At 35.3% G+C, this 21,031-nt stretch overlaps 1 protein-coding gene across 2 annotated transcripts in view; it reads left to right on the forward strand.

Annotated features, from left to right (window-relative positions):
• Positions 1-21,031, forward strand: part of LOC134740749 (alpha-tocopherol transfer protein-like) — a 39,441-nt gene that overhangs the window by 7,127 nt on the left and 11,283 nt on the right. Inside the window, exon 1 of one of the 2 annotated variants that reach the window (XM_063673347.1) lies at positions 16,004-16,161. The exons of the other annotated variant lie outside the window; for it this stretch is intronic. Within the exon in view, the coding sequence (XP_063529417.1) occupies positions 16,152-16,161 (10 nt within the window). The 5' untranslated portion in view covers positions 16,004-16,151. Of the gene's footprint in view, positions 1-16,003; positions 16,162-21,031 lie in introns of those variants that run through there. 2 annotated transcript variants of the gene reach the window in all.

Below are 21,031 nucleotides of genomic sequence, written 5' to 3' on the forward strand. Positions count from 1 at the left end.
CATATATATATGTCACTCCGTATAAGATGAATATAGTCTAAGGAAAAAATTGGCCACCTTTGGCCTATTCTCGGCTAGATGGCGTTGATGACACCGTTTGATATTTAACCATTTTAACATATCAGTGAAAGAACATGGGTCAAAATCATAATTATAAAAATAATAAATAAAAATAAAAACATCTATCCATATATATATATTTTCATTTTTTGATATTTTAATCGTATGTCGATAGATGGCAGTAAAATTACTGTGACTACAAAATTTACTATGACAGTAACCCTCTATAGTCTATACTATCTGTTCTCTTTGGTACGACCATGGCGTGTCTCAGCTACTATCCCTTTACTAAGATTGTTTGTAATCAGAGGTCAAAGCACAAAATGTGTTGATAATTCCCAACATTAAGAACATTAAAAATAGCATCATCTATCGATTTTAACAATTCGAAAGTCAGTTATATCTGGACATACAGTATACGCGTACATAATGCGTAAGTAAGTCTTCTCCAGTTAGAGAACTTACTAAATGATTAAAACAATTTAAACATTTTGTATTGATCTTTTATAATTTATAACCAGACCTTTGAAAATTAGCCTTCGTAACTTTTGAGCTTTTTTGCTTTCTGAATTTCGACGGAATGATTTCCATATTTTGTTGTCATATATTTGTAAAACACCTCTTTACATAAGTATCTGCCACGTAACTTTGCATACAATAATCAAAGAGGATATAATAAGACAGAGCGGTACTGTCACAGTAAATTTTGTAACCACTGTAAATTCACTGCCATCTATCGACATACTTTAAAACTAAAAATGAAGATTTATAAAAATACGTTAAAATGTATTTAAATATGGATAAATGATTTTTTTACTTGCATTAATTATTTTTATATGATTTTGACCCATGTTCTTTCACTGATATGCGTTAAAATTATAAATAACAAACGAAACCGTCAACGCTCTCTATACGAGAGTAGGCTAAAACTAGTGGCGCCATCTAATCGAGGATCAAATTTTCGTAATTTTCTAAGCACGTTTAGTTATAAAGATTATATATAATGCATTTTTAATGGCTGCACATTAATAACGTAGAAAAGACAGGCAGTCACCAACGATGCATATATTGTTACCATTTTTATGGGCACAAGGAGTCTCCCGGGACTGATTTTTAATGAGCAAGAATATTACTTGGTCTGTATTCTAAAACGAAAATGTAACACCAAAAGTCTACTATAATGCTAATTAATTATAATATTTGTGTCGCTTTGGCACACAAGCTGTTGCTCTTTATAGCAAGCAAGCGAATGCCACCAAAATAATTTAATTATAATTTTAATACGTTAAATGCATGATGCATATTTAATTTGTAAAGGGGCCTTGAACATTTCATTTTCATTTATTTCATTCACAAGCAATATTTACATCGCATTGGAAATTATACATTAAAATACTTAGGCTAACACAAAAAAAAAATACACAATAACATACAAGGAATAAACGTTAATTTGCTCAAATATAACAAAAATAATTTACTAATGAAAATAAAACAATTACAATTATAAAATATCAGTCTTAACTTGTACAACTAAAAAACATAAAAAAATCATAATATGTCAATTACGCAATAATTCTATTATTTATATTGTAAATGTATGAATAACTCTAATTTGAGTGTATATAATGTCAATTCAATAAATAATTAACATGCGTATACGCCCCCGCGACTTGCCACACGCTTATCTTTGTTCCGTCCTCATTTGTTTTGTTTGACTGCCGCAGACATGTAAACAGATGGGCTGGACTTTTATTGGGTTGATTTAACTAGCAAATAATAAAAGGCCTTAAAATAAAAATTACAGACTAACATTAAAAACTAAAGCCTGGACTTGCATAGGTCATACTTAACATTTGAAGTTTTTTCTTGTCGGTCTGCTATTCCTAAGGCTCTTGATGGCTCGATTTCGCAATGAAAATTATAGTATTAAATCATATTTATAATCGGGTCTATCGCGAATTTTTTGTTACCTTTATTTACCGTGGTTTCAACACAGGTTTCACTGGCCGTGGTCGCGACTAAGTGACGTCCCAGCAAAATGTCAAAACAGAGATTTGTTTACCCGAAAAGTGTATTTAAGGTTTGGGGTAGACATCACGTTTTCAAACCACCCACTACACATAAATGTTAATTATTGTGTCGAAACGTCGGTAAATAAAGGTAACCAAATTAAATTCGCGAAAACGCGAAAGTTTTAAATGAAAATTTTAGTCTTCGTATAAAAAGAGTAAAATGTCGAAAAATAATATAAAAATTTGGTCCGAACCATGAAATCACTGAAACCTATTTCAGTGATTTCATGGTACTCTATTTATTTACTCTGTTTCTAATAACTCAATTTTAGAGGGATTAAAATATAAATTAATAGAAAGCATAGGTACCTACCTGGATAAGTATTTATGTAGGTACCTATTTATAAACCATTGTTGTCGATCGCCGAGTTTGAATAATTTTACTTTACAAATAAACGTAATTACTTACGTCATTTATCATGACGATAATCATTCCGATTCCGGTCACTTTCAATCGGACCGCAGGGAACAGGTCGTTGAGAAACGGTTACATTGAAACAAAAGCATTTGTTGATATTGCCACGTGTTGCAGTGCATCAACCCGCGCTGGCGAGCGCCCAGACATGTGCTCACACGATGATGCTGAGAGCAACAATCAATGACATCAATGTATGAGAAATGACATGATGACCCATTTCTTTCTTTATGCACCTCTACAACTAGCTTGATTGGTAAAAGTGGACTGGATTGGTAAAATTTGTATTATTATGTACCTATTATATATATACCTATTGTTTCATTTGCATACATTTCCGTATCCGGAGGTCCGTAGCTACTCAGTGAGCTGGTGTCAGCAGAGAGCCGGTCTAATTCCTTGCCATCAAATATGTTGAAGCGTATACATTTTGTTCCATAGCCTTATCGACTATTAGTTAAATGGAAATCTTATTACTTACATTATACAGTGCTGTGTGCGTCAGACTGTATAAATAGGAATCTGCGTGCAAAAACACTACATAAAGATGAATATTACTACAAATGCTACCCTATGGAAAATATAATATAAAATAATAAAAGGTTACCAAGTAAAATACTGCATTTGCTGCGTTTTACCTTAGTAAATAGCCATTAGCCATGATAATTCAGCAGACCTCGTGACTGTTTTGGACGTATTTACAGAGAATTTTTTTTTGTCAGTACCTAATGAAGATAACACTATAATACCTATATTTTTTTTAAACAAGCCAATTTATTATATATTTTAGTAGTAAATACCATTTTACATTTCTACGTTATATAAATAGAATATACCTACATAATGGTGTCTTATGTTTATGCATTTCAATCATCAATAATAATTATATTAAAATCATCTTACTTATATGAAATGCAGTTCTATATGTTATTAAAATCAAGATATAAATGCAGTATTCGACATGTACTGCATTCATAATATGTATTTTAATCATCTTCTTTATACCAATATCCGTGATGTTCAAAAACAAAAAGTCATATTATAGTTATTTGTGCAACAAGAGAGGAAAGTTGGTTTTTCTTGCGAGTGTTTATTTTGAGTCCCGAGAAAGCGAAAGATTCTATAATTGAATCACGAGCGAAGCGAGTGATTCTAAGGTAGAACCTTGAGCGTAGCGAGGGACTCAAAAACACGAGATGTAAAATAGAGAACATATTAAAGGTTAAAATGTATTTCGAATTACACAGAATAAACAGAAAAAAAAAGTATTATAATATGTATGATACGATACGATACGACCCCGATACGGACCGGACCGGACCGTACCGTACCGTACCGTACCGTACCGTACCGTACCGTACCGTACCATACCATAAAAAATGTAATAAAAGTATGAAGTTCATGGCCTTCACTAAATTAAAAAGCTACATTGTTTCACTCCCTGGAGTGACGAAAGTAGGCTTGTTCGAGCTGCTGAGGTGAAAAATCTATTTACGGTTTAGACTCACTTGTTTTAGTCACTCGCGCGACATGTTTCGGAGAGCCTAGGTCTCCTTTCTCAAGCACTAACAGTGCGAGCAGCGCTCACGACGACCGTGTATTGCGAAACATGTCGCGCGAGTGACTAAAACAAGTGAGTCTAAACCGTAAAATGATTTAATGTTAGTATGTCTCACAACAGTTTAAATTCAAAAAAGTTATATGGTTATTTTAAAGACTGAAATCTAAGTACTAGGAATAAAGTAGAATTTTACTAATGCTGTAATGCATCACGCGACATGCTAAAGACAGCCCAAAAAATTTGGGGCGATGGCGATAGAATAAAAGTTTCACTTTAAAAATGTCCATACTAAATTGTTGCCATGTTTAAGCATTGTACGTCAAAAATGTGAGTTACGTAGGAAGTGGCGCCCTCAATAATTTTCTACAATTTCTTGTCGGACTATAGATTTGCAAGTTCATCTCGATGTCGTTCGTCGCATTCTAATTGGATTGTGATAGAGCCAGGGCTGCCACTCATTATTTAGTAAAATTGTAGGCCACTAGTGGATCAACTTTTTTGTGTTGCTATTCTGTCCCGAAGTCCAAGAGAAAATAGCGGCATTTAAATGTGTATTAGATGGCTGCAATTAATATACCTACATCATTAGAGTGAAAAAAATATTGTAGAATGTTGTTAAAGTAGTATGCTCAAAAGTCTCTGCAAAAGTCGCTCGTTGCAACCCTGTTGTCTTGGCTTCCAGCCTCCGTGGCATAATGAACTGACATAGACCGACTAACTGACTGACTGGGTGACTGACATACATTATTTGGAACGACCGACATTTAAATTCAAAATTCGACATGACAATCACAAGACGAAATCTGACCAGTTTACGACAGACAACCGAACAAGGCAGACGACGACGACAGACCGTTCACATGTTATGTTTGGCAACTTGGCAGCGACAACAGTGGCAGCACTGGCAGCTCGACGGCGCGTTGCTCTCGCGGGCTGCGCGACCGCACTCGGTTCTAGGTCACGGGCTTGTACCACTTTTGCTCTTACATTACGCCATGTTTATAAACTCAACGCGCTTCCTTACAAAATAGAGCTTTTTAGGTTATTACACCGCAGCTGTGGAATTCGTTACTTGATACATATATCAGTGCATCACACATACTTAACGTGTAAATTAACATTAAGATGAAAATGTACGACCACTTCTCTATAGAAACGTGGTCCCGATTCCCGATTTCCCTCTCTGATATTAACATTATGGAAAATATTTTTACACAATTTGATGTACAAAGCTAAATTGAACATTTCATAGAGTAACTGTACCTGTAATAATAATAATAATAATAATAATATAGCCTTTTATTCAGATCCACTTAACCTAGTAACATTAGACTGATTTTAACAAAAGATAAACATAAAAACTTATTCTAGTATTTGCTGCTTGCTTATTTTTTGTAGATCTGTTTGCCAATCGGCAAAGGCCTCCTCCAACCTTTTCCATTCCGATCTTTCCCGAGCGACTCTGTTCCACGTCGCTCCTGCCACCTGTCTAATATCATCATCCCATCTTTTTCGTGGTCTACCACTCTTCCTTTTGCTGTTCCTGGGGTACCATCCTGTCACTTTCTTACTCCATTTATCATGACCTCTAATCATGTGCCCTGCCCATTTCCATTTGAGTCTCCTCATTTTCCGTGTTACATCTATGGTTTTTGTTTTATTTCTGATGACATGGTTTCTCAGTCTGTCTGATTTCTTGACATTTATCATACTCCTTTCCATAGCGTATTGACAGGATGCGAGTTTTCTGGTCATTTTCTGATTTAAATTCCATGATTGGCAGCCATATATAAGGACGGGTAGTACACACGTGTTAAATAGTTGACTTTTTATGTTTATGTGCAGTTTTTTGTCTTTCATAGCTTCTTTTAAGCTCCAGTATCTTTTCCAGCCGTTCGTAACTCTTCTCTCTACTTCTTTGCGCATAGGTTCTTCTAGTGTTATGAGCTGTCCCAGATATATATATTCATCAGTGTACTTGATTTCGGTGTTTTCTAACTGTATCGTGACTTTGTTTCCATTTGTCATCATTTTAGTCTTTTCGGGATTTAGCTTTAAACCCACTTTTCCGCTTTCCAACGTAAGATCTTTTATCATTCGATTTATGTCGTCAGGTGATTCGGCGAATATCACAATGTCGTCAGCAAATCTTAAATGCGTCAGCGATACACCGTCCACATTAATCCCGAGATTTTCCCAATTTAATCGTCTGAAAATTGATTCTAGTACCGCCGAGAATAGTTTTGGAGATAGGGGGTCTCCTTGTCTGACGCCTTTTCCTATTTTGAATGGATCGCCTTTCTTTTCTAATTGGATTCTAGCTGTACTATTCCTATATACGTTCCTGATTAGTCGAATGTATTTATGTTCAATCCCTTGATCTCCTAATGCTTCCCAGATGTTCTTATGTAGTAGAGAATCGAATGCTTTGCTGTAGTCAATGAATGCAATATAGTATGTGAGCTGGTATTCGTGGTACTTCTCTAGAATTTGACGTACTACATGGATGTGGTCAATAACCGAGTAGTCTTTCCGAAATCCAGCCTGCTCGATGGGTTGATGTTCATCTAGTGTTCTTTCAATCCGTTTTAAAATGATCTTGGCGAATATCTTGTAAATGTTGGACATCAGGCTAATAGGGCGGTAATTTCCTATTTCGTGTTTATCTCCTTTTTTATACAGTAGGGTTATGTTGGATTCTGTCCATTGTTGGGGAATTATTTCAGTGTGTAGAATATCGTTAAATATGTTTGTAAGGACTGGTGTTAAGACTTCTTTGCATTGTCTTAGGATAACGTTATTTATACCATCAGGACCTGGTGCTTTGTCTAATTTTTGGCTATCTATAGCTTTGTCGACTTCAGCTTGGAGAATACTGGGAATGTCTGAGTTTTCTGCTAAATCAAATTCGTCTTCTGTTGTGTTATTTTCGTATAGTTTCTTGTAATATGATGTAGCTGTTTCTAATATGTCCGTTCTGTTGTGTTTACATTTACCGTTGTCTTTTTTTATTTTGACGATCCAATCCATTGAATTCTTTAACTCTTTGTATGCTTTTTTGACTCCTCCCGTTTTACTTATATACTTTTCTATAATTTCCATTCTGCTTTGTTTCCTATCCTTTCTTATACTTTCTCTGATTTCTTTATTAATTTTCGTTAAATGTTTTCGTCTGTCTGGAGCGTCTCTTGCACTAATTAAGTGGTTTCTTTCTTCTAGGAGATTTGTGGTATTTGTAGTTAGCCATTTCTTCGGTGTGGTTTTGGCATTTGCGCTGAGTTGTATCTGAGATTTAATGGTATTTTCGATCCAGTTGTATTTATCTGTACCTGTATTCACTACATATAGTACCTACATATGTACTGTGCCTTCTCGTGTGCCTATTTAATTTGTTGTTTATTATTGAGCGAAACAAAACAACATTTTATATTTTTATTTTTTATTTTTTTTCTTAGAATTATATTCCTCGCCAAACTGCGCTCGGAAGCTTCTTGTTGTAATTAAAATACCATGTTGATATCCAGAAAGGAAAATGAGGACTACGTTACTTGTGTGGAGTAGCGGTCGTCAAATTTTTCCTTAATGTGTATATGGTGTATTCCCCTTCCTGTTATCATATCACGTTTTTTTAAATGTCCTTATTATTTAGTGTTTGTTTGTTACCATTCTGAGAGAACTAAGAATCACCAAACGACTCTCAACAATCTGCCAGGAGAGGGCTCTCTGATTCTTTGAGCACATAATGCGATCGCCACACCACAGCCTCGAACGTGACATCATACTGGGGCAAGTTAAAGGCAAGCGCGCTAGAGGAAGAGCCCCTGCAAGATGGTCGGATTCCATTAAACAAGCATGTGGTTCCATGCAGAGGGCAGCCCACATAGCCCTTGATCGCGTTAAATGGAGGGATGTAGTTGTTGGTCACGATCCTCAGTAACGAGGAAACGACGAAGAAGAAGAAGTTACCTTATAACTTAGAAGAGCGTCATTTGTAACCCGAATTGGAAAATCAGTTTTTTTAGGGATCCGTACCTAAAAAGAAAAAAACCGGCCAAGTGCGAGTCGGACTCGCGTTCCAAGGGTTCCGTACATTACACAATTTAAACAATATATCTTTCATGTGAAATGTCTTTAAAAAAACCCGTAGGGGTCGGATCAAAAACTAAGTAATTAAGTCCGACTCACGCTTGACTGCACATTTCTAATAGGTTTTCCGGTGATCTATAGGTAAAGATTTATTTTGTGTATTTTTTTCAAAAATTTTGGCCCAGTAGTTTCGGAGATAAAGGGGGGGAAATGGTCATTTTTTGCCTGTTTTCTTTAATAAATTCTAAACTATTTACTTTAAAATTATAAAAAATATATATTTGAGATTCTCACAAAGAGCTATTTCATTTGATATGTAACACGATATAGTTTGTTATTTTTTAATTTTCTCATTTACCCCCCATTTAAAAGTGGCCCCCGTTTTTAAAATTAATATTATTACGTTACATGTCCATCTTTGGGTCACAAACTTACATATGTGTACCAAATTTCAACTTAATTGGTCCAGTAGTTTCGGAGAAAATAGGCTGTGACAGACGGACAGACAGACAGACACAGACGGACAGACAGACAGACGGACAGACAGACAGACAGACAGACAGACCGACAGACGCACGAGTGATCCTATAAGGGTTCCGTTTTTTTTCTTTTGAGGTACGGAACCCTAAAAAACGCATCACTTTGTTGTCCGTCCGTCCGTTCATCCTTCCGTCCGTCCGTCTGTCTGTCAAGACCATTTATCTCGGGAACGAGTTGAGGTATCGAGTTGAAATTAAAACCATATAGGTACCCAGGTCTACAGTCCCTTGAAACTGTGAAAAAATCAAATTTCTTAGTTAACGTAAAAAAAGATACGGCCTTATTTATGCCGTACAAAAACGTAAATTTTGACACTCAAGGGAATTTAAATTTATAGGGTTACTTCCCGTTGACCCAGAACTATGAAAAGCAAGTAATATCGTCTTATACTACAAATACAGGGAAAAATCTTAAAACTAATAAATTTGTAAAAAAATATAAAAAATATATATAAAAAAATAGTTAAATTTGTACGGAACCCTCGGTAAGCGTCTCCGACTCGCTTTTGTCCAGTTTTTTTGTTAAAAATACATATATACCTATCTCCAGTTTGCCACGATTTTGTCAAAATTCTGATCTGATGAAGGATTCCATGAGGAATTGAGGGAACTCCTCAAATATTATAGGCGAACATATAACGCTTTTAAGAATCTGGATCAGTACCTATGCATTAACAGTATCATAGAAATAGCACAGCAGAGCAAAAAGTAAGTACACTTTTTATGCCAATGACCTTCGTGGATCAATAAAATAGAGTTCCGCCTTTAGAACGCCGTATCCGCTTAAGCATGCAGTATTTTTCAAATTACACCTCGGTAATTTGTTCATATCACGGGTAATTCGTGAATATTATAGACAAGACATAATATACATAAATACCAGCATTAAATTTTAATAAATGATACAAACATAATAAATAACTTACCTAATTCAGACATTTTAGACATGGAAATAGGGATGATGACACATGTTGAATTTATAACAAAATCTAGTAAAATAGATAGCAAATGAGCAATTTATCGCAATAATATGGATATTAAAATAATATATGGAAATAATAATAAAATATACAGGATCTAAGGATTTCAAAAGGTTTTTTTAACATCCAAAATGGAATAAAGTAAGGATACCAATCGATTCCTTACACTTAATCCAAAAAAGATTCTATAGCAACTATAGGTATTTGCATAAACGCAATATTTCAAAAAAAAATCGCAATTTTACTTATTTTCTATAATTTCAAGATGGGCTCTCAGTGATCGTGACGTCACGTTCACTTATCGTTTTGTTAGGAGCGTTCCGCGAGCAAAATACGACTGTCAGACTTTGACTATCATTTCCGACTTTTGTATTGCTTTAAAGCAGTGGGTCCTATATAGACACTGATCCCAAAAACAAACCTGATCGATTGATACCATCATAGAGAAATATAAGTAAAGAAAGAGCGGTAACTCCATACATCAGTTTTCTTACCAAAACGCGCTTTATTTCGTAGTATACCATTAATAAAAATTTGTCATCTAGCCTATTATTAACAGATGATATATTATTATGTGCGTCACTGGACATTGCTTTTAAACCACAGTGCTACTCAACACTAGATGTCGCTATTTACCGACTTGCGAACGGCGAGCTTGAACAGTCTTCATATCTTATTACCATCTAGCAACAGATGTCGCTACCATCGTACATGTGTGTTGAATTGTTGATGTTAGTAATGTCAGTATCATAATTCGTTAAAAGGGCATCGTCCGTCCAGTGGCGCCCTCATTAGGGGGATCGTGTTTTTTAATAAACCAATCCGTTTCTGTATGATCCAGTAGTTGTAGTCCTTGATTCCTCAAAATTTTAATCTTTGTCACATGTTTTACTTTGCTTATTTTTGCTGTGGTGGCCACTTTTTTCCGTTTAGTCATGAACTGATGAAGTAACAAGCAAATAAAAAAAAAAATAAAAAAAAAATATATATATATCACATATTTAGATCAAAAATTGGGGAATAAGTAGGACAATAACTTTAATATTTCTACTAAATTATATAGAAATGAATTGGTTTATTAGAAAACACAATACCCCTAATGAGGGCGCCACTCCCTCTAACGAGGGCGCTTATTGTGATAACTGGACAGCGATTAAGAATTTAAGATTATAATATTTATAATGACAATGTTTAATTTAATATTGTGATTGTTGTGACATTTAAAGTAGAGCATTTAAAGTAGAGCCACTTATAGCCATCATTGGCAAACCTCTCTTGAAGACTATCATTTCAATCCGTTAATAAATAGATAAATACGAATCCCTGTTGAACACCTATGTATGGGAGGGCGACACAATTAATTTGTAAAACCTACCTATCACATCACCACGCCGTTGTGTAACCAAAACTAAAGTAGTGTTCAGTTATTTTTATAAATCTATATATATGTTAAGTCTGCACTGTATATGTAATATGGGCCGGGCAGCGATTGATAAAATCGCTGGGGCCGGGTCTTGTGACATGTCGCTTACCTAATGATAAATTTCTAACTCAGAATGCAAAGGCCTTACTCACAAATGAGCTTTTAACATAGCAACATTACATAGAAAGTGTATTCGATATGTGGATATACATATATAAATACCATAGAGTAACTTATACTAGAGCGGTACTGTCATAGTAAATTTTGTAACCCCAGTAAATTCACTGCCATCTGTCGACACACTTTGAAACTAAAAATAAATATTTATAAAAATACGATAAAATGTATTTAAATATGGATAAATGATTTTTTTATTTGCATTAATTATTTTTATATGATTTTGACCCATGTTCTTTCACTGGTATGCGTTAAAATTATAAATAACAAACGAAACAGTCAACGCCCTCTATACGAGTGTAGGCCAAAACTAGTGACGCCATCTGATTGAGAATCAAATTTTCGTGATTTTCGAGGCACGTTTTTTCCTTAGACTGTATCCATCTATTACGGAGTTATATCTATCTTTGATAAATACGAAGTGATCCTGCTTAAATTAATATCATTCCATTCTACGAGTAATACTATTACAACAAAACGTCACCCCAAAAATCTCAGCGATTGCTTCTCTTTCTAACATATAAATACCTACGGTTGCCAGAAAGAAATTCAAACAGCGAACAGCAATACAAGCACCACGAGCATAGCAAAACGGTGGCTAATGCGAGTACACGTTATGCTCTGTTCACCGAGTTGCACCCATAATGAATGAATGAAGTTACGTTTTGGTCGCGGTCTTTGACTCCGCCATCGTAACTGGTGCAATTAGCGATTTGGAACGGTAGCTGTCCACTGTATTGAGCTCTCAAGTCTAGCTGTATGATTCCAAGTGGACTCCAATCTCCAATATGATCTTACCACTAATGTACTTGGCGCCGATAAATCGAGTAAAAGAATATTTCCGTTTTTACCTACAGTACATATTATATATAAAAAATACTTCTTAGACGTGCGCTTTTATTCACCAGCGGCCCGGGCCGGGGCGGGTCGAAGATGGTCGAACTTTTCGTCTATGGTCGTGGCCGTCAAGTTCTAACAAGTAGGATTGTATGTGTGAGAGTGACGCATGAAACGATAGACAAAAACCGGCCAAGTGCGAGTCGGACTCGCGCACGAAGGGTTCCGTAACATTACGGAAAAAAAACAGCAAAAAAATCACGTTTGTTGTATGGGAGCCCCATTTAAATATTTATATTATTCTGTTTTTAGTATTTGTTGTTATAGCGGCAACAGAAATACATCATCTGTAAAAATTTCAACTGTATAGCTATCACGGTTCATGAGACACCTGGTGACAGACAGACAGACGGACAGCGGAGTCTTAGTAATAGGGTCCCGTTTTTACCCTTTGGGTACGGAACCCTAATAAAAACGCAACCATTATATCCCTACAAAGCGTATAATGTGGTATAATTATATAACTACGTAGTTTGCTTTCTTAATTTTTATATATATTTGGTTTACATGAAATTTATAGTTGACTACAGGTTCAGCCAAAGATAATACAATCACTTCGCACAGGCACCCATAAGTATAATCATGTATAATCGAGATAAACTTGTATCATGGTCAATTATTTATTTACCTAAATAACCCACACCACCCCTGTGTACGCACGGCCACTCATAAGCCACCTGATAATGTAGAAAATTTCGACCGTGTTAAGAGGCCGTAGTCGATTTTGGAGCAAAAATTTTAAATTGATAGATTTAGTCGTTGAAATTATACACGTTTTGTTACGTAATATCTAAATAACAAGTATTGGTTTCTATTAGCACGTTTTCTCATCTTGCCCTTTAATAATGAGGTCGCGAGCGTGCGTCACCGGTAATATATGATGAGAAGGGGCAGTTTTTAAAAATTCATCAAAAAATTATGGTGGTAAATTATACAAATTGATGTATAAGAATAGTTTCAGCAAATGTTGTAGATTGTTCAAGTATCCAAATTAGGTTGAAATAAAGTCGATTTTCAGAGAAATTGTAACTTGTTTTGAAGTAATTTCTGGAGAAAATTGAATTCGTTTAACTTTCATTTCCTCGAACTCTAAGTCATATAACAAAAATGTAATCTGATAAAGGTCAAGTACAGAATATGTGTAATACAAATTTACCATTTTTAGCAGTCCAAACTTTACGAAATTTACAAATAAGAGCGACAAAATCAGTGCTTTACGCGCGTTTACCTAAACGTCCTTTAGAAAAAAAATTATTACTAATTTAGTGAGTCTGTTTAAAAAAAATTGATCTGATAAAATGGAAGATAAGAAGACGTGCTAATAGAAACCAGTACTTGTTATTTCAATTTGGTAACAAAAGGTGTACAATTTCATCGACGAAATCTATCAATTTTACATTTTTGCGACTAAAATCGACACCGGCCTCTTAAAAATGTCACAGTTTCAGAAATAGGTAGAATTATACTTTTTTTTATTTACTTTTGCTTTTGATATCCTTAGTTATCTATTCTTTCCCTGGGTTACAAATGTAGATAAATTGTAGGTAAACTTGATTCTATCATATAGTTTTGTAGAATGTATAATGTCGAATCCTTCAATATATGTTTTCCAAATTGTGGTGTTGGTGTACAGTCGAAGGCAAAAATATCGATCCAGAGAAATGGCTCAAAATATGTGAACACGACTTTATTGTCTAAGGCTAAGATTGTATATATATTTATGCGCTTGACTGTACAATAATGAGGCTCGCACTAACCTACAATAATTCGAATCCTATACATTGATATGTTATGAGATTGTGTCACAAGGGCGCAAAATAGTATATTTACGGCGAGGGCGTACATTGAATCCAGGACGATACGAAGGATTCTATAATAGAAAGTATAGAAACCCGAGAGTAGCGAGGGATTCTAAAATATAATTCTGAGTGTAGTGAGGGATTCAAGTGTTTACGCATAAGGTGGAAATAATTTAGCTGACATGTGACACATACTGCTTTTCACATCACTTATGAGGAAAATGTATGTAAAAAAAGGAAAAATAGTCTCTTAGAACAGAAAAGTTCAACTTTGATCCCTCTTAGCAGGGAAGATAAAGCCCTTTTCTGAATAAATACGAGTAATTGATGTGAAATAGTTATTTGTGCAACAAGAGAGTGAAGTTGGTTTTTCTTGCGAGTGTTTATTTTGAGTCCCGAAAAAGCGAAAGATTCTATAATTGAATCACGAGCGAAGCGAGTGATTCTAAGGTAGAATCTTGAGCGTAGCGAGGGACTCAAAAACACGAGATGTAAAATAACTTTGCTCTCGTGTTGCACACATAATTTTTCACCTCAGTAGTGAGAACATATTAAAGGTTAAAATGTATTTCGAATTACACAGAATAAACAGAAAAAAAAGTATTATAATATGTACGATACGATAAGATACGATACGATACGATACGATACGAGACCGGACCGGACCGGACCGGACCGCACCGGACCGGACCGGACCGTACCGTACCGTACCATAAAAAGGAATGTAATAAAAGTATGAAGTTCATGGCCTTCACTAAATTAAAAAGCTACATTGTTTCACTCCCTGGAGTGAGGAAAGTCGTACTTTCCTCACTCCAGGGAGTGACGAAAGTAGGCTTGTTCGAGCTGCTGAGGTGAAAAATATATTACTTGTGAGTAGGTTTCCTATATGCATTGATAGGACATAGATTCATTGTCCAACCAATTTGCAGGATGAACGTAGTGGAAAATATAAAATATAACCACCTACTTTCGATATTTACTTAATAGCTGCAAAAGTACATGCCCGCTTTTTGAATGAATTGCATTCATAAGTTGGGTATGCACTTATGCAGCTCGCTGTACATGATATTGTTTGATTGATTAGGAATATTAGGCTAGGTTGAGGATATCAATTTTAGGCTAAGTATATTTAAAGTAAATTCAAAACTATGTATCTAAAATTAGTTATGCCTATTTGCCTAATCATCAGACATTTCAGTTCGTGATTTTTCCCGGAGACTGGGTTTTTCTATGAACTTCTTCTCAACAATGTTTGATCATGTCTAAGTATAATTGCATAAATATATTCCATCGTTGGAGTCTTATTTATCAATTTACATTGTGGATAATGTCAACACTTTGAAAATTCGGTAAATATCGACTAGGGCCATAAGTATAGTCATCCTCGAAGACGTCAAAACTTAACGAATTTCACCAATTCGTACTTAGTACGCGGACACTTGTTTTATAGAATTGATAAAAACTGCAAACACCGATAAATTGGTGGGTAGCTACGGTCAACAATACGGCCTGTTATATCAATCGCTTACCGAGCACTCGCTCAGGCTTTACAATTTTTGTGTGATTTTCGAGTAGGCAGAGTTGTTTGATAACAATCGAGGTCATACCGGTACGAGGACGACCGGTCTGGCCTAGTGGGTAGTGACCCTGCCTGTGAAGCCGATGGTCCTGGGTTCGAATCCCGGTAAGGGCATTTATTTGTGTGATGAGCACAGATATTTGTTCCTGAGCCATGGGTGTTTTCTATGTCTTTAAGTATTTATATATTACTTATATCGTTGTATGAGTACCCATAACACAAGCCTTCTTGGGCTTACCGTGGGACTTAGTCAATCTGTGTAAGAATGTCCTATAATATTTATCTATTATTATTTATGTATATAATGTACTGGTGGTTTTGGTCTATCATATACTAGTTCGCCTGAGGCAAGCACTCGCCTCTTGATACGTTCGAATAAGCAATCGGAATGAACGTCTGTTTGCGGGCACCACTGGTGGCACATACTCGTACTTATACAAGCCGTCCGTCACGCACCAAGCCGCATTCGCGTTCGTCCTTCATTGCGCTCCGACCGCCCGTCCTAGTAGTCGTTTTGTGCATTCTTTGCGAAATTCCTATATCCAGTGCCACTAGCCAAAATGGGAAAACGTGAGTAATTTGATTATGTATATTCATGCAACACAATAGGCAGTGATTTTAAGATGTGCAGATAATTTATTCAATTTGTGTAGGTACCTACTTTTTTTAATACACAATTTTTTCAATTATATTATAGTATTTGGATTTTGGGTCTTTATTGGGATTTTTCTTTATAGGTACTTATTTGGAATTATTCCACAATTACATGCTATTGTTAACATCAGTCTACTTTCTCTATTTATTCGTATAAATCACGGGAAATGATACCTACCTACTTTTACTTTTAAGTCCCCGGTAAGCTCGGTTCTCTATACAAACGTAGTTACGCTCTCATTTTAAAGCGACTAGCTAGATGGCTCTGAAACTTTGTACTTACAATAGGATAAGGTATATCTATGCCTGTAATTAGTTTATATGGCTTCAGATACCGTAGTTTAAAAAAATACAGCGAATTTAAGTTTTTCATACAAAACTTGTTTTTCCTCGATTTTGTTTGTTTTATAAGCTGGAGCTATATAAACTAATTACAGACTAATACCTGATATCATTGTATGTGCAAAGTTTCATTATCAATACTATCCAACAGGTAGTTTTGAAATAAGAACGAAACTCCGTTTGCATGGAAAGGTGAAATACGGCAGAGCTTGCCGGGGACTAATATTAAGTCATATGTGCCTAAATCAAAGTATTATTTTTGGAACGAACCTACAATCTACAATACACAGACAAATTAAAAAAACCATTGAACCATTTATTAAACATATAAAATAAATGAGATGTAAATAGAGGTATAAAATTAATTAATGAAGGATATACTTATGTTAATAAATAAAACCAAGGTACTAGATCATCTTATCTTAACCTGGTTAATATTCATTTTTAAGTAGGGTAATCGTACTACAGCTACAGCACGCTAACATAAAGCAAGGCGAATGACCGCAATAATTACTAGGTACTATATTCAACTAATAATACCTATAGGTAATATGACTAATATGAGTCACTGTCACTGCTTCATTAACATTACCAATAGGGAATAAATACTTAATATGCATTGTTAAACTTATCCTTTACCGATACGTAAACCTATCTATCTTGACTTACAATTATTGCTAATGTGGGTATTATCACAATGTATTCTTAAATTTGTTAATCGTTGTCTAATTCTTAAAAACTATTTGACTAAAGTTCTGATAGTAACAATTGCCTAAACGCATTGAATTATGGGGGTGCTTATGCCTACTTTACTTAACGAGTAGGTACCTAGCAGCAAAGATATATGTAACTCCGTACAAGATAAGTAAAGTTTAAGAATAAAACGTGCCTTGGAAAATCAAGAAAAATGTATGCTCGAATATATGGCGCAATACCTTTGGCCTATGCTCATGTTGATGGCGACACCGTTTGATACAATTTTAATATCAGTGAAAGAACATGTGTCAGTCATATGACGTTCTAAAAATAATAATAAATAAAAAATCATTTATCCATATCTATATGTATATTAATATTTTTTATTCATTTTTCGTTTTAATCCTGTTTCGAAAGATGGCGGTAAATTTACTGTGACTACAAAATTTACTATAACAATAACCCTCTATACACTCTATTCTCTCTGCTAGCAGGTATTAGGCTCCTAGCAAGTAGACGTCAGCTGATTGTGTTTTCGCACTTATTTTTAAATGCTAAACGTTAAATATTTGTTAGAATCGAATTCTTTTGTATTATGTTAATTTACAAAACCTTCGCCTGCGTGGTTTAATAGATAGAATAGCCTACCCACAATGACCCACATAAGAAAAAACACAAGCCTAAAACGTAAAACAGGTTTTTTGGCGCACGAAACCTTAGAGGATCCTTGTCTGTAATTTTCTGTACAAAACAGTCTGCCGATTTTTGCGGGGGAGGGGCACGTCAAATGTATACGTAATACGTAACGTAAAAATAGCCATGTCAGATAAACGTCAGTTCATACAATGTGTATAACCATTGGTCATACAATTTCCACAGAGAGGAACGCCTGTTAATGGCTACTCCGTTTGGTTATATCCTCAACCAAACACGAAAGCTACATACCATGCCATGCAACGTCCAACCCAAGCAAGACTTATTTTTAGAACAGGTTGCATAGCTGTAAAAGGTAGCTTAGGTGGACCCCGGCGTGGCGGCTTTAAATTAGTCAGTAAGTAATCGTGGAAAAGTTATTAAGTAAATCTAGCTAGTTACTTACCTGCGGTCTTTATTAAAATGATAAACATCTTTGTAAATATTCAAGATACGCAGTATTGTCTGTGACAATTTTCCAGTGACACCGTCGATTGTTAATCAAACTAATAACATTTATCGCCTCAGAGCCTCCACATTTCTCAATATAGGTATAGTAGAGTATACACCTATATAAGAAAAATATCATAAATAATAAACAGGCACTGGTACCAACGGCAGGACATCAGTTACAGAACATAGAACATCAATTAAATAAATTATACGTGGGCAATACTGAAAGTTAGTCTAATAAGCAACTTAGCGATCACGCAGTGAAAGAAAAGGGTTAAATACTTACTGTTTTAAAATCTAACTATTTTTTGAGGTACAATTTATTTGGGTGTGATGTGTAAATTTTGTAACCTGGCAGTTTGAAACCCGATAACTTTTTCGTGCTAGAATTGTATACGACTTACACCGATAAAAGCGGCAACAAATACTTACCTACCAGGCGCTTCTTATAATGAAGCCCACTTCTCACGGGACTGTTTGTGGGAGGTTTTACAAAGTCAGTTGCTTACATATTAATCTTACGGATGATAATCGAAAAAGAAGTCTTTCAACGGCGACTCTCTGTAAGTCTGAATTTAATTCTCAAGTACATATTTAATTAATGTAAACAAACAACTGTCACTGTCAAAGTGACACTTGCAGGCAAGTCAGGGGTTCCCAAAGTAAGGGCTCGCAGAAAAAACTTAAAAATAAATGTAGGTAGTAAGAAATGACGTATTAGTTTTGCGGTAGTACTTACAAAAAAACTATAACCTCTAGCTTTTTTGAAAGCGGTTTAAATTAAAGCCATTAAAAGCGATTACGGGAGCGCTCAATCTCGAAAAACAGTGAGAAAATTATGTTTAGCGGCCCGCAATTTGGTCGCCCGGGTCGATTTTCATAGTGATATCAGAGCAATAAATAAACTACCCGACAAAAGCAGCTTTTTGTTTTCCATTAATGTACCAAAATATTTTATGTTATCGTTTAGTTTCCTTTTAACGAAGTCAATATTTGTGGAGTAGAATATAAAAACAGTTCTAATAAATATGGAAAATATGGACAGTTTAAGTACCTACCTTGAATGCTGCAAAAGTTTTTTGTCACCGGCCACACCTTTAGGGAATATTACACGAAACTCTGCGTAGGGGGCGCCAGGGCGCCACTACCACAATCTGAGGGTCTATCGTGAAACAAGAAAATTTATTTATCTAACATCTCTTTCACTCTTGCATATTCGAGCGATAAAGAGGCAGATAGCGAATTTTCGGATTCGCGTTTCCCGATAGGTCCTCTGTAAGCAAACCGCCTTGATGCATCAATGTCATATTTTATTATCTCTGAAAACTTGTCAAAGACCCACCTGTTAAAGGTACAGTATGTATAATATATTCTATGGTTTACTAAAAAAGCTAGTCCTGCACTCTGGTGGCAGAACATTGCAGTAATATCCCCTATTCCGTGAAAATAAAATTCACTTTTTTTTTACTAAACTCGCAGCTGAGTACTGAATAATAATGTTACAAAAAAATGTCATATACGCAGATTCAGTCATCCTTAAGTATCCAAATGACTCAAGTAAAAAAAATCCTATATATGCACGTATGTTACGACAGAAAACATACAAAACTACACAAAAAGTGCCTGGGGAAAAATGGGTCGTATATTATTTTACTTGGCAGAAATGTCGTTTGGCAGAATTACCTTTCGTATAGTATCATTAAGCATACAATCACTTCGCAGTTTTATAACCCAGAACCATATTTTGGCATACTGTTGATGATCATAATAGTCTTTTAAACGAATATTGATTTCGCAGATAAATATACTGCATAACATTTAGATGACATAAAGTTATCAATTTGAATTAACGTTGATCAGATGAAATTAAATGTTTTTATTGATTTATATTACCTAGTAGGTATTTTAATGTCATGCTCTAACCTAATCTGTTTTTCTGGCAGTTGTTCATTTTTGTAGGGGGTCGCAATTCTAAACTAACCTACTTTTATGGCAGCTATTCGTTTTTGTAGAGTGTCGTAGTTCTAACCTAGTTTTTTGGCAACCGTTCGGTTTTCGTCCATACCCAAAGGCCCCTAAGGGTAAGAATGGGACCTATTACACTCCACTGTCCGTCTGTCTGTCTGTCACCAGGCTGTATCTCATGAACCGTGATAGCTAATAGACAGACGGGTCATGTGCCAAATACTCTCTGTATATACCTGGAGAGTTATGGGCATAACACAATAATTTAGTAAGTTTACCTACCTAAATCTAGCCACAAGCATATATGGAGTGACTATTCGACGACGAATCCTTTATTTACATGCACGTTGAGTAGAGTTGTGCCGTTCCCGGTAACATTCCCCATTTTGTATGGGGAAATTTCTCGCTCGGTAACACCCAACCTCTTTTGATTTGGAAGTACCAATTTTCAATAAAGGCACTTCTCTGCGTTATCATTCTCCGAGCGGTTTTATTTAAATATTTTTTAAGGAATGTCAAGATGTCAAAACACTAAAGGGCTAATAAATTAACCCTTATTAAGGACTACTTTACGAATGGCTGTAGCAGCTCTACAAGAAAAAGAACATTATCATGTTATCAATGTAAACCGGGGCAA

Source organism: Cydia strobilella, chromosome 4, assembly GCF_947568885.1.
Source record: "Cydia strobilella chromosome 4, ilCydStro3.1, whole genome shotgun sequence".
NCBI classification, from domain to species: Eukaryota; Metazoa; Arthropoda; class Insecta; order Lepidoptera; family Tortricidae; genus Cydia; species Cydia strobilella.